The sequence below is a fragment of the Eretmochelys imbricata genome, chromosome 9, assembly GCF_965152235.1.
Source record: "Eretmochelys imbricata isolate rEreImb1 chromosome 9, rEreImb1.hap1, whole genome shotgun sequence".
Lineage (NCBI taxonomy): Eukaryota > Metazoa > Chordata > Testudines > Cheloniidae > Eretmochelys > Eretmochelys imbricata.
In genome coordinates this window covers 79508422-79523407 of record NC_135580.1, presented here as the reverse complement: position 1 = coordinate 79523407, position 14986 = coordinate 79508422, and the positions used below count along the sequence as shown (strand labels likewise).

The 14986-nt window shown below is 44.6% G+C and overlaps 1 protein-coding gene across 1 annotated transcript; it reads left to right on the top strand.

Moving 5' to 3' along the window:
- Nucleotides 1–7051: 7051 nt before the first annotated feature.
- On the top strand, nucleotides 7052–14208 carry LOC144270264 (G-protein coupled receptor 83-like). The gene is made up of 4 exons (XM_077826619.1): nucleotides 7052–7432; nucleotides 9937–10062; nucleotides 12401–12534; nucleotides 13584–14208. The coding sequence occupies exons 1-4, from the start codon at nucleotides 7052–7054 to the stop codon at nucleotides 14206–14208; spliced, it is 1266 nt and encodes a 421-aa protein (XP_077682745.1).
- The last annotated feature ends 778 nt before the right edge of the window (nucleotides 14209–14986 follow it).

Genomic DNA, 14986 nt, shown 5'->3' with positions numbered 1-14986 from the left:
AAGCTGCTGCCATCCCCCTCTGCCAGAGAGCTCAGTACTAACATGGGGTATGATTGTGATATCATACTGATATATTTCCATTGATTCCATGAACTTATTCCTGTCTTACATGAGTGAGCTCAGGATTGAGACCATTAGAAACGTAAGAAAAAAATATCAGTTAATGAGTCTCTTACTGGTTCACAATCTGGGCCAGCTCTTCAGCAGGCATAAACAGGCATAACTCCATTGATATCAATCGAGTTATGCTGATTTACACCAGTAAGGATCTGCGCCCCCCCCCCAATTTTTAAACACAGGTTTCCCCTCCCCCCATAACAATGTTATTTCTGCTAGTGAGAAAGCTTATTTCAGCTAGCTAATGGATAGTGTCTGTGTGTTATCAGATCACATCAGCACCTAGCAACTTTAGAATGAAACATCCCAGCAAGACAGATACAATTTTATTCCAGTCAGCAGGAAAACCACCTCCCTTTGGATGTATAATCCATCCCCATCTTCACCCAAGCACTTTCAGGATTTTATGTAGTGTGAGGCCCAATCTGCCACAAAGTTTGTCCAGTGCCTTTGTTACTATACCTTTCAGTGAATGAAATTTTCCTAATTGCAAATAGATTAGACTCATTTGTGAGCTGTAGCTCATGAAAGCTTATGCTCAAATAAATTTGTTAGTCTCTAAGGTGCCACAAGTACTCCTTTTCTTTTTGCGAATACAGACTAACACGGCTGCTACTCTGAAACCCACCTACCTCAGTAATCCACATCTTTTTCACTCTTGATTTTGGGGGATGGTGGAGAAATGGCTAGTTTTCCATGGATTAAATTCTGATCTCTAAAATAATTTTTATAGTGATACCTGAGAGCAAACAGATCATATTTAAGTGATGGTACTCCTGGCAGGTGTTGCATATAAATAATGGCACAGGGCCAACAGTAATGCCAGTGAAAATAATTTGTTTGTTGTCTAACCTCACACACCCCTATAACACAGGGGAAAGAACACTTTTGTTCTGGATTCTTCTGCTTTGTAATTTTCTGCAGCTTTTAGATTCCATGGTGATACTGTTGATATTTTAGAAATACTTTAGGTAGGTAGGTAGAAAGATAAAATAGATTACAATTATCCACTGAAACCCCCTAGCACTAAACTTCCTTTGAGGACAGAAACACTTTGAAGAGGGGAATTTCTTTCTCATAGGTTTTTTGCCCTGGTCATCCCATGCGAGCACCTTCCAGCAGCGCATCCATTCAAGCTTATCATTGATATGAGGTGATGAAATTTTTTTTCCAGACCTTTGTTGGGTTGTTTTGATTTGATTGGTGTCCTTTTCAGTATTATTGCTAGTAGTAAAAACAGAGTAGCATCCAGGGGATCCGGGATCCCATTGTGCTAGGCCCCTCAGAAGACCTTACAAGTTAGATAGTCATGATGCAGCAATGGCTGGCAGCAAACAAAGGGAGGGAAATGGGGATGGGGGAGGAAAGGAGAAGTCACATGGTTGTTCAGGTTTCTAGCGTGCTCTGATTCAGCACTATGTAATATCAATCCAAGAGAGTGGTTTTACCCCAGTGTAAATCAGGAGATCAATGGAATTATATCAGCGTGACTCAGGCAGGTGTGAATGAAAAGGGAATCAAGTCCTAAATATTCCATTCACTGCTTTTTCAAAAAATGCCTCCCCATTAACATAGAGGTTGTGCCCCGGCCTTCCTACTCCATGCACTGTTGCTTTAGCACCTTGGCTCCATTTTTATAGATTTTCATTTTTGTTTTATTCCTTCCCACACATGATTACTTTCTCCCCATAAAAATCTTGTGACCGGGGTTGTAGTGGGGACCAGCTGTGATCACCCAATTAGGGTGAGCTGCAAAGAATGGGGCAGACAATCCCCATAAAGCTGGTGGATATTCCAATACTTAGATTTACCAAGGGAGCATAAAACAGCTTCTTTATTACCTTACTGGTTACTCAGAAATCCAAACAACACAGTTCCCTTAAAGTGATCCAGCCTCAGGCCTCCATCCAGGTGCCCACGTCAAATATGATGAAAATTTCTGTAAATCTTATTTCATCTACCAATCCCATAGGATTGGACACATTACCTCCCAGGTTAATGAATGTTTCAGATCTTACCCAAATACACGCTACAGCCGATTCTTATTAACTAAACTAAAATGTATTAAAAAACAAAAGAGAGAGAGAATATGGTTAAAAGGTCAATATACATACAGACATGCGTTCAATTTATTGAGGTTCAGATTCATAGCAGAGATGGTGAGCTTTGTAGTTGCAAAGAGTTCTTTCAGAAATAGTTCATTGGACTATCTCATATTCAGGGAATACCAGCATAATTGGGACCTCAGTCTTGCAGCTCCAACTTCCCCTGATGAAGCCTAAGCAGATCTGAGATGACAGCATCAGGACCCAAGGATCTTTTTATATAGTGTCCTAGCATCCACTTGACTACACAGTCCTGGTTAAACAATAGGCTTTTGATTTAACCTTTTGCTTTCTAAACACTACCAGTAATTACTTACACAAATTAACACAGGGCAATTTATCCATTAGGCAGTCTATTACAAACTTCAAAGAGACATGTAGACAATGACATCATTTTACCCAAGATTTATCCAAATGTTAATATTCTCTTTTGATCTCTGAATCAATAGTTATCATGACAGACAGGAACTGTCTTTTTACGGAGCATCTAAGATATACACAATTAGTATTACTTCTAACAATATAGGTTTGAATTTCAAAGTTCTAGCCTATTTAGCACGAAATGCCCTAATGATCATTCGCATACCTTTCTAACATGACTTTAAAGGTGGGCTTTGGGTCATTCAGCCTGTAAACTGTTTAACCCTTTCTAGTCATGCATCACAACACAAAATCTCTATCATGCCACCTGTCCCTTCATCACCCTACTTCCCTCCCTCTCCCAGAGCCTCCAGTCCTTATTCTTAAGTCACTTTTGCAGTGTGTTCAAAATATCACAAAGTGGAAAATAGAGTGCCTGGAGCCGAAGGAATGTAAAGTCCTCTATCTCTCATCTGCTGCTTGCTGGGTCCAAGGACTAGTGTCAGAAACTGGGATGGAAATGGTCAGATCTAGCAGTCAGAGCTGGAATCAGGAGTCCAGGGTGTGGGTGGAGCAAGGCTGGAGCAGGACTAGGAGCAGGGCAGCAGCAAGAGTAGGGCTCGAGCAGGCTAAGGCCAGGGGAGCCTGTTGCCACCATCAGGCAGGAAGTTCCAAGCCGTGGAGGGACACTGAGCAGACCGAGCTGCTGTTCCATTTGTGGGGCTTATATAACTGGTCCAGGAGTCATATGACTAGCTCCTGGCTTATGGATTGGCTGGAGCCTAGCACAGGAGTGGGAGAAAGAGGAGGTTCAGTTTAGCCCCTTGCTAATCCTGCTACTCCAGGAATGGTGGGAATCTCAAGGTCAGCCTTCTTCCACCCTTCCCAAGCTCTACACGGCTGCTGCAGCTCTGGCAGGGACCAGTGTCTCTTCCCCCCTTGGTGCTGAGGCAGTGGGGAGATGTTAGGTTTCTGCTCCTGGGGTGTAGCTGTGAGGGCATGCACTCGTACCCCCACTCATGTTGGTTGACACAGAGAAACCTTCCAATCTCAAAGGGAAACAAAAATATTAACAGTATTGTTCAATTCCAAATTGTATATAGCTCTGTATTCTGGCCCTTTGTAGAATCACTGTCTGGCAAATAAGAATCAGGATCTTTTTTAGTTGGTCCACTCCTCTTCTCCACATAACAGGTCCCAGTTGACACAGAGAAACTTTCCTGCCAAGGGATCAAAACTGAAGAGCTTCTCTGATAGCAAGGTAGGGGGCTGTGCAATTCAGAACTTTGTACAGATAAAGTTCTACCTTGCTCTCCCCTCCCCTTCCTGAACCTGCTTTCTCCCTCCTTCTTGCTGAATTCCCCATGTTACACCACCTCTTCTCCTTCTCCTTCACCACCAATGAAAACCTCTTCCTGAAATACGGTGCTCTTGGTATTTGTAACTCTGTCTTTCCAGATTCTCCTCCTGCCTCTCTAATTGCTCTTTTGGTGTTTCATTTGATGGGTCCTCCTCATCCCCTCTCCAGCCTTCCTAAGGGGGCCCACAAGCATTCATCCGTGGCCTGGCTCATTCTCCCCTTTACAGTCTATCACTGGGGAGTTTATTCAAAAACACCCCTTTGACTATCATCTTTATGCTGATTACTCCCAGATCTGCCTCTCTCCTCCAGACCTCTTTCCGTCTGTCCAAACTAAAATCTTGGCCTGCCTTTTGAACATCTTCTCATGAATGTCCTGCAGTCACCTGAAGGTTTTCATGGCCAACAGTGAACTCTTAATCTTTCCTCTCAGATCAATCCCACCTTGCTCAGTCTTTGCGGCCAACATCACCATTTTCCTGGTTATTCTGTCCATAATCTAAGTGTTATCTTTGAGCTGGCACTCTCTCTAGACCTAAACATCCAGACCATGTCTTAATCTTGCCACTTCTTCCTACACAACCTCTCTAATATTCTATCTTGGCTCTCAGTCCACACAGCTAAAACTAAAACCACCTTGTGTTTCAATAACTGCCATCTCTTCTGGCCGTAACAAATACAAGCTTGTCCACCTCCACTCCATTTAAAATGTTGCTGTTAAGGTCATCTTTGTTCATCACTCTGACTACAGCACCCACCACACCTTTGCATGCCTCACCTTGGATCCCTTTCTCCACCACATTAGAAACAAGCTACTTTAATAATCTTCACACTTCAGCTTCATCTTACTTATAAACTCTAATATGTGTCATCTTCCTCCTCTGCTCTGCCAACTATGCCAGCCAGCCTTCATCACCTATTAGTCCTTTTTTCTCACAAACATTTTCATGCTGCTCTTAACGCTTCGCAGGAGCATCTCATGAAATCTGTCCCTGACCCTCCTTCAGATCCCTTCTAAAAACTCCTCTTTGCTGGGATGTCCACAAAGCACTCCAGGACAGCTAGCAGTGGGCGTGCTGTGACTACTGCCTGTTTTACTCAACATGGCAGATTTACTGCTACCTTGTCAGGTTTCAGAGTAACAGCCGTGTTAGTCTGTATTCGCAAAAAGAAAAGGAGTACTTGTGGCACCTTAGAGACTAACCAATTTATTTGAGCATGAGCTTTCGTGAGCTACAGCTCACTTCATCAGATGCATACCGTGGAAACTGCAGCAGACTTTATATATACACAGAGAATATGAAACAATACCTCCTCCCACCCCACTGTCCTGCTGGTAATAGCTTATCTAAAGTAATCTTCAGGTTAGGCCATTTCCAGCACAAATCCAGGTTTTCTCACCCTCCACCCCCCCACACAAATTCACTCTCCTGCTGGTGATAGCCCATCTATCTATGGGCTATCACCAGCAGGAGAGTGAATTTGTGTGGGGGGGGTGGAGGGTGAGAAAACCTGGATTTGTGCTGGAAATGGCCTAACCTGAAGATTACTTTAGATAAGCTATTACCAGCAGGACAGTGGGGTGGGAGGAGGTATTGTTTCATATTCTCTGTGTATATATAAAGTCTGCTGCAGTTTCCACGGTATGCATCTGATGAAGTGAGCTGTAGCTCACGAAAGCTCATGCTCAAATAAATTGGTTAGTCTCTAAGGTGCCACAAGTACTCCTTTTCTTTTTGCTACCTTGTCCTTTCCCCTGCTTGTTTGCTGAGTCTCTCATCATAGGTCTGGACTGTAAACTCTTTGGGGGTGATGGCTTTTTTCCTTAATTACTGTGTGTAGGGTCTCTAGCACAGAGGGGCTTGACCCTTGGCCGGGGCTCTACCATATCAATGATAATATAATAACAACTACAACTATAACCCCCCTTGCCATTTGGGGCAGGGGGCTTTTGAGAAGCAGCATCCACAGACAAACAGCAGCACAGAGTTAATCCCTGGGAAAGTGAAACTGCACCTGCCTGCCTAACCTGTGTCCTTGGGGCGGGGGGGGGGGGGGAAGCAGGGGAAAAGAAGAGGAGGAATTAGAAGGTTACAAACCTGAACTGGCACGTCTACATGACCGACTCCATAGCCAGAATAGTCTCTCTGGCTAGGGTCGTCTTGACATGTGCACTTCCCCCAAGCATTGGGCCGGTTTGGGCTAAGGGCACCCTCTGCCCAGGATCGGGATGGGGCGGGTGTGTGTGTGTGAGTCGGTTTTGCTTCTTTCCCGGGAGAGAATAAAAACAAATCAGTTTTCCTCATTGAGCCCTGTCTTCGGTTGGCCCCGTTCAGGTTCTTACTCCGTGCTCGGCAGGCACCGGGGGAGCCCCGAGAGGCAGAGCGCTTTGGGTCCGCGAAAGGACGGGGCTTGGCCAGACGAGCAGCCCCCCCGCGGCGGTGCGTAGCGCGGGGCGGTGGGAGAGAGGGAGGCAGGGCATTGCAAGCACCCGCTCCAGCCAGTCTGCAACTCCGCAGTTGTCGCGTGCCCCCCACCCCGGCCGTCTGTGGGGCTGTAAAATCCACCTCAGTGGCAAGTCGGCAGGGAGAGGGCGACCCCCATTGGCTATCGCACGCGCAGCATGTCATCCAGCCTGCTGCATATAACCGGGAAAGCGGGGACCACTCAGCCCCAGTCAATGCCCGCCGCTTCCAGTGCGGAGCGGAGGGATGCTTGCAAGGACTGAGAGAAGCGGGAAGGGCTGCACTGGCCCCTGGGATCGGGGGGCTTCTCCAGGGCAGACATTGCATCCAAGAAGCAGTGTGGGAGACTGAAATGTGACGGACTAATGGAGTATGTGAAAAAGGAAGGGAGCAAATTGCGGGGGCAGTTTGTGGGAAAGAAGCAGAAAAGCCCCCAAAGGAGCGAAGCAGCCCAGCTGGAGGTAGAAACCCGGAGCTCCTAAGCGCGGAGACGAAGTGACCGAGACTTGGCCTTGCTTGCCGCGGTTAAACAAGCCCCGGGGTTCTCGCCCCGGCTCCCATCTCCGGGCTGCCCCGCCTAGCAGAGGAGGGGGCCGGAGGGGAATCGCTCCGCTCCACGGGAACTTCGCCGCTGCTTCGAAGCCATGAGCAGCCACGTGTGGTTCCCCTTGCAGTACATCTCCAAACCCTACCGCCGGGCACAGGACCGCAATGGCTCCGACTTCTTCTCCGCCCTCTACGGCTTCCCCAACCGATCCTCCTTCTTCCACGGCGACTTGGACCTGGGCGACATGGGGGACTTCGACAGGGGCACCCGGTACGAAGGGGAGTCCCAGAGCCGGACGGTGAAGGCGCTGCTCATCGCGGCCTATTCGGTTATCATCGGCATCTCGCTCTTCGGCAATATCCTGGTCTGCCACGTGGTGATCAAGAACAGGAGGATGCATTCGGCCACTAGCCTCTTCATTGTCAACCTGGCCATCGCGGACATCATGATCACTCTCCTGAACACGCCGTTCACGCTGGTAAGCAGCGCGGCGCCCGCCCCAGCTCCCCGGGGCTCACTGCCTGGGGGAGCAGCTCTGCCTTGGCCGCTGCCCCCTGCCGCCCCGCCGGCACCTTCCCCCTCTCGTGGTGGGAACACGCTGCCCGCTCCAGCGCTGCCACGGGAGAGAGCCACAGAGAGGTTTATAGCGAGGTGGTCGGAAGGTAACTTCGGAGACTTCACGTGGAAAGCGAGTCCTAGTCCTGCCCCATATCCGTTACTGTTAGGTTTGCAAAATGCCCGTGTGTGTGTGAGAAAGAGAGATTGTGTGTCAGGGCTCTGGGAGGGGTGTGTGAATTGTGTTTGTGATGGGGGGGGGGGGGCAGGAGCGGGTATGCAATCAATGCCTGAACAGAGCGTGCTTCTTTTTCTTTCGGCTCTCCCTCACCTTCTGTATTGTAAAGGACATAAAATAAGTATCCCTGCTTTGCCTGCTCAAGTAGGGACCAGGCTTAGCTCCTCCACCTCGTCCCTCTCCCTGTGCCTCACAGGAATCTGTCCACCTCGTCCTGCCTCACAGTCTCCCCCCCCCCCTCTCCTGCTGGAGCGAGCCGGGCTTGGCAGTCGCTGCATCCCAAGAGGAGTGCATAAGGCTGTGGAGCGTGAGCCCGACTTTCTTGCAGGATTCAGGGGGAGACAGAGGTGTCTTACTCCTATTATTCACCTAGGGATGAAGAAGAGGGGAAGGCTTTGCACGGGGAAGTACACTCAGTTTCCTGTGGAAACTGAATAAGCAGCGTCTGTCCTTGTTAAGGTCCCTAAGAAACAGGTTGATTTCAGAGGGAACGGGTGGGTTTGTGCTGAATCAGGGCCACTTCACACAGACTGTATAGGCTTCCCATGCTGTGGGGAATATGACCCCTGAACTCCTGGGTTTGGTGTGGTTACATTTATTAGTTCTGGGATTAGATTAGATTTGTTTTCATAATGAGATGTGGAAAGAAAAGAATAGAAGGAGAGGGAAGGGTTAAAGTCTCACCTAGTCCACTGCATGCTAATGCATAATTTTCCCTTCTATATATTCTGGAAGGCTTTGTCTGAGCTTCTTTAAATATCCCACATAATAAAAGGTTTCAGAGTAGCAGCCGTGCTAGTCTGTGTATTCGCAAAAAGAAATGGAGTACTAGTGGCACCTTAGAGACTAACCAATTTATTTGAGCATAAGCTTTCGTGAGCTACAGCTCAATGCATGAAGTGAGCTGTAGCTCATGAAAGCTTATGCTCAAATAAATTGGTTAGTCTCTAAGGTGCCACTAGTACTCCATTTCTTTCCACATAATAAAGCTTCCCCCATTTCCCCTGAGAGACTTTCACAGTCTAGTAATCTCACTATCAAAAAAACTTCCCCCATGTTCAGTCTGAATTTACCTTTTCTTACTTTCATCCTAGTTGTCGTACATTTTTTTAAAGTGTAAACTCTGTAGGGGAACAATGGTGCCTTTTTCATGTTTGTACAGCACCTAGCACATTTGGGACATTGCTGGAAACAAGTAATAATTATAATTACCCTCCCCCACAAAAAAAATCCTTACATTGACTTTGCACCCGGCTTGAAGCAGCATAGGATTGTTATAGTGTGACTGGCACAAGTTGTTGCTCAAACACCAAGGCCTGGTCTACACTGTGGGGGGAGGGGGCGGAATCGATCTAAATTACGCGACTTCAGCTACGTGAATAACGTAGCTGAAGTCAACATACTTAGACCTACTCACCGCAGTGTCTTCACTACGGTGAGTCAACTGCTGCCGCTGCCCTGTCGACTCTGCCTGCGCCTCTCACGGTGGTGGAGAACAGGAGTCGACAGGAGAGCTCTCGGGGGTCGATTTATCACATCTAGACTAGACGTGATAAATCAACCCCCGCTGAATCGATCACTGCCCGCTGATCCGGTGGATAGTATAGACATACCCCGACAAACAAAACCTCATTGGGAATAATAGGCAGCTTCATGCACTACTTTCCATGACAGTTTATGACGCCATGAGACCATTTTCAAAATATCTACATTCCACGGATGTCAGTGTGATTAGCCATAGCATCCACATGCTCCATAAAATAATCCACAATAAGAAATGCAATGTTAAAATCAGTGAGGAAGGTAACTAGTGTTATAGTGTTATCTGCTTTCTCAGCTGAGAGGGCCCAGTTCTCCTCTTGATTACAATAGTATAACTCCGGTGACTTCACACATGTGTCAACAGCATGGCTCCCGCTCATGCAGTGCTGTGACAGATTTGTTCGTTTGCTATTGCTACACGCTCCTTCTGATCCCCTTGTGGCCTCAGTTTACCCTTCTGCAAAAATGGGAATGGTATATTAACAAAAACTTTATAAATATATTAACTATTTAATTCTCACAATAACCCTGGAAGGCAAGTTTTATTATCCTCATTTTGCATTCACCATCTGATTTTACTGATGATACCTATTGTTTTAATCTACATTTGACATGGCCTGTGTGTTCAAATATTGTTTGTTCTTCAGGTGCGATTTGTAAGCAGTACCTGGGTCTTCGGAAAGCTGATGTGTCACATAAGCCGGTTTGTCCAGTACTGTTCTGTCCATGTTTCTGCCCTTACCCTGGCAGCCATTGCACTGGATCGACACCAGGTATGCATCACATAACCTAAATTTAAACTCTAGCAAATGTAAGGATACCTTAACAGGTTAAATACTGGTTGTTTTCTCTAAAGCCCAGCACCTGGCACCCTGTGATTTCATGAACATCTTTTATTTAAAAAAAAAAATAAAAGTTCTAGACATTAAGGTTGTGGAGAAAGGCTTGAAAACATGACCCCAGGGTGACCTGAAGGATCAAAACACAGAAAGCAAATAAAAATATAAAAATAATTAAAAAAATAATTTTAAAAAAATTTGCATGCTCTTTAAGCAACTCATGACGTTTTGTTGCCCAACTAATGATTTTTGGGTGCATGGAGTTGGCAACATGCAGAACTGTACCATTTTCCTGTACATTCAGCAGAAGTTGGACCCATTTTTTCCCTTACAAAGTTGTTCCCTGCAAATACTGAAAGGAAAAAAGACCTCTACAGTTTTGTTGCATCAAACATCATCAGTTCAAACCTACTCCTCTCCATGGATGATAATATAATTTAGCATTTGACTGAATCCAGACTATTGTTTCTGACCCTAAATATTGTGCATTAGGACATTAAATTGCACAAGAGTGCACTTGGGTGTGGGTTGCCATTGTTTCTAGAACAGTTGGAATTAATATTAACAGCTATAACTGAAAAAGGAAATTCACTTGACAAATGTTACAGTTAGACGAAGTTCCAAAAGAATGACGGACCCCGCTAAGTGCTCAGATTGTCAGTCGTGTATGCCAGCTGCTGTGAGAAAATGAAAGCAATTTCTGGAAAATTGTTTTGTTTTTTTTTAAACTGCTAATTTTTAATACATTTCCCCCTTAGGTCACCAGAAGTTCCAGCACTATAACACTTAAGAGCAAAGATTTGCATTTCACAAGAAAAAGGTTTTGAAATCCCATATTTTACATATTGCATGATCAAAGATTGCAAATGGTTGGGGAAATAAGAACCAGAGCCTTAGTCTGACTGCCGAGCTTTGCTAGCAATTCATACATATTAGTTTAACTAAGGGAGAACATGATAACTTCCTCTAATATTGGCAGGATTTAACTAGCTCAGGAGTGAAACTGTTTAACAATAGTCCAGTAGGATATATCTAGGAGTAAGGATGCAACTGAGCAAGGAAAAGTCATTTACTGAAATGAGTTGATTTTCTAATCCTGGGATGTATCAGAGTGTGGAGCAGATGCTCAAAAGAAGTGATAGGAGCTCTATTATCACTTGAGACTTTGATAATTGGAAAAAGCACTCAAGAAAATAGTGGAGGGAAGAAACCTTCATTAGCAAAGAGATGGTTGGGATGATTTAAATAGGCGTTTTTCATTGTCGGTGGTCAACATAATAATCTATGAATTGTGTTGCTCAAAGGTCATCACTGCTGGTCTCTGAAGCTGTGTTTGTGGGTAGCACAGAGTGTGTTTCTCGGCCTTGCAAGCTATTGTTCTAGTAACTTGTATTTATATAGAACTTTATATTTCCAGGCACTGTACACCCTAAATATCTTTCTCCAAAGCCCTGTCAAGCAGGTATCATCATCCCTGCTTCACAGATGGGGAAAAATGAGGCCCAGAGAAGTGAAGTGACTTGCTCTAGGGCCCAGATGGAATCAATGTCAGAGTTGGGATTATTTACAACCCTGCGCTCAGTCCACAAGATCAGGCCTCCTCAGCTGTGGAAGGCTTGCATCAGTTTTGCTTTCCAGGTCTTTACACAATGCAAAGCTATAATAGCATTTGAAAGAATAGCAGTCAGGGTGACATTTAGACCATGATTCTTGTGAGCTTCCTTCAGCAGCAAAAGCAATGAGCAGGAGGGTGGAAAATAAAGCAGCTGTTCCCCTCTCTCTCTCTCTCTCTTTCTCTCACACACACACACACCACTAATTTGTGCCACACCATCGCCAACACAGTCTGGGGCTAAACACAGCTCTGATGTAAATGAGGTAGGCTTCAATGGGCCAGACACTAAAATTGGTCCCCACAGTCATCAAATCAGCAAAAATCTTTTTCACATCAACTGAATGCCAATCTGGGCATCATTATTACATGACCAAGTTACATTACCATCACTTACAACTAAAGCCTGATCTGTTCCCATAGTAATTGGTGCTGACTTGGTGCTGTTGTCTTGGTGAACATGTTTGCTAGCTGCTTCTAAATTCAGCAACAGAGGTGTGAGGGAAGTGTCCAGTTGCTGATGCGGTACATTGGTTTTCAGAATTAATCTATGTTTTTGAACAGCTAGTCCTGTTATCAGTTCAGAAGGGTTCAAATGGAGTCTTTTTAAAGCCTGCTATGAGAAGATTTAACATGCTCTGAACTATTTGTCCTCCTTAGGTTATAATGCACCCTTTGAAACCCCGGATGTCAATTGCTAAAGGAGGAATTTGCATCATTATAATCTGGGTTATGGCCAGCTGCTTTTCCCTTCCCCATGCCATCTACCAGAATCTAGCAAGATTTTATATTGGGTAAGATGTATAAACAGGGTGTTTTTTTTAAGGAACTCCCTCAATTTAACAGACATAAATTATAAACATACACATTTATTTTCTTCTGTTAGTAAAAACTAGCTGAAAATTGACAACGGGAAAACTTTTAGTTCAAGCAGCATACCTCTACTTTGAGTTTCTCTCCAAAGTTCAATGAAAATCAAAGGAGTCACTTTTATCTTTATTTTCTCAAGTTGCAGTGGGGGAGATTTAGGTTGGATATTAGGAAAAACTTTTTCACTAGGAGGGTGGTGAAACACTGGAATGCGTTACCTAGGGAGGTGGTGGAATCGCCTTCCTTAGAAGTGTTTAAGGTCAGGCTTGACAAAGCCCTGGCTGGGATGATTGAATTGGGGATCGGTCCTGCTTTGAGCAGGGGGTTGGACTAGATGACCTCCTGAGGTCCCTTCCAACCCTGATATTCTATGATTCTATTAGTCAGGTTCCACCTTTATTTTCTCAGTGCAGCAGACACTGCAGAGGGAAGATCATTTTAACTATTTCCATTAGAATTGACAGATGTAAATTGGAATAGGGTTTTTGTTTATTTCTGTGAAGCTTTAATAAAAGTTTGGGGTTTTTCTTTTTTTTAAAAAAAAGAAGTAAATAAAATCTACATTTTGGGCCAAATTTGAGTTGAAGTTATTCACTTAAAGAGGCACTAATCCACATATCTGAATGAATTCCTCTATCTATCACAGTGGTTCTCAAACTTTTGTACTGGTGTCCCCTTTCACATAGCAAGCCTCTGAGTGCAACTCCCCCCTATAAATTAAAAGCACTTATTAATATATTTAACACCATTATAAATGCTGGAGGCAAAGCGGGGTTTGGGGTGGAGGCTGACAGCTTGCGACCCCCCATGTAATAACCTCGTGACCCCTGAGGGGTCCCGACCCCCAGTTTGAGAACCCCATATCTGTCATATGTGCCCAGCTATCCTCTAGCTATTTTATAAGGGGCCTATCTCCTTTGTACTACATGCTTATGATTGTGGAAATGATGGGTTTTCTCCTTTTGTGCTCCAGGAACCGAACTATACGAATGGTCTGTCTCCCCAGCTTCCCTCCTCCTGCTGATCTCTTCTGGAAGTACCTGGACTTGACTACTTTTGTACTCTTGTATGTCCTGCCCTTGCTTGTGATCTCCATCACATATACAATGGTAGCCAAGAAGCTCTGGCTAAGGAATGCCATTGGAGACGTCACCATGGAGCAATACTTTGCCCATCAGCGGAAGAAGAAGATGACACTGAAGATGTTGATGGTGGTGGTGGTGGTTTTTGCTGTCTGCTGGTTCCCACTGAACTGCTACTTGCTGCTTATCTCCAGCAAGGCCATCCACAGCAACAATGCTCTGTACTTTGCTTTCCACTGGTTCGCCATGAGCAGCACCTGCTACAACCCCTTCATTTACTGCTGGCTCAATGAGAGCTTCCGCTCTGAGCTCAAGTCCCTGTTGTGTGTGTGCCGGAGAAAGAATGCAGCCCAGAGCCACGCACTGCAGTCCATCTCTCCTCCTTTCAGGCACGCCTGGGCTGAGAATTGTCATTATAAAAGGGGCAGCTGCTCTCAGAAAGCAAGAACATCTTCCCAAAGAAACTCTGCAAAGACAGACATATCCAGTGTCCAGCCAATTGTGACAGGGAGCTAAGCCACTGAACTGATAGTCAATGGAGCTCCCTGCGTCCTGAATCTAGAAAATTCTAGATATTAATTTATTTGTATTAAATTACAATCACAATCAGGAGCAACTCCACAGACTGGGTAATGGGATATAGAGCCTTTAAACTTAGGAGAAAGATCACCTAATTACTGCTATATATACTTTGGGGTGACAGTTTATTTTATGGAGAAAATGAATAAACTAAATTGATTTAATACTTTTGATTTATTAATAATTTATTCAAGACTGATTTGTAACTTTTACAACCACTTCTGGATTTGTGACCCAGGGACTTTGCCTGTAGGCACATCCAGTATTTATGTTTGTCACTCAAAAAGTAATCTTAAATCAAGACAATCGATTATTCTGAACTGCTTTGTGCAGTGTTTATTCCTTCACCACAGACAATAGTGCTTCTCAATATCATTTAAGATGATCTTAAAAATCAAATGAGAACACAAGCTAGGTATATACAAAATACACCGAGAATAAAACAAATACAGTTCCTTTGGTCATAAAGATTATTAGTAGCTGCAACAAAATACAAATGAAAATTTATCTTGCAATCTCTGATCAAGCAAAATTGTCTCTGGTGAGGTAATTTACAAGAATTAAGGAACTGATGAAACTGACTCCTATCTATAGTCGCACACAGTTTAATATGTGCTCTCAAGATTAAACACATGCAAATAAGACTTCTGAGTCTCAGTCGAGTACAGGACTTATATCAACACGTAAAAGGAAATTGTTTGAGGATTTCTCAATT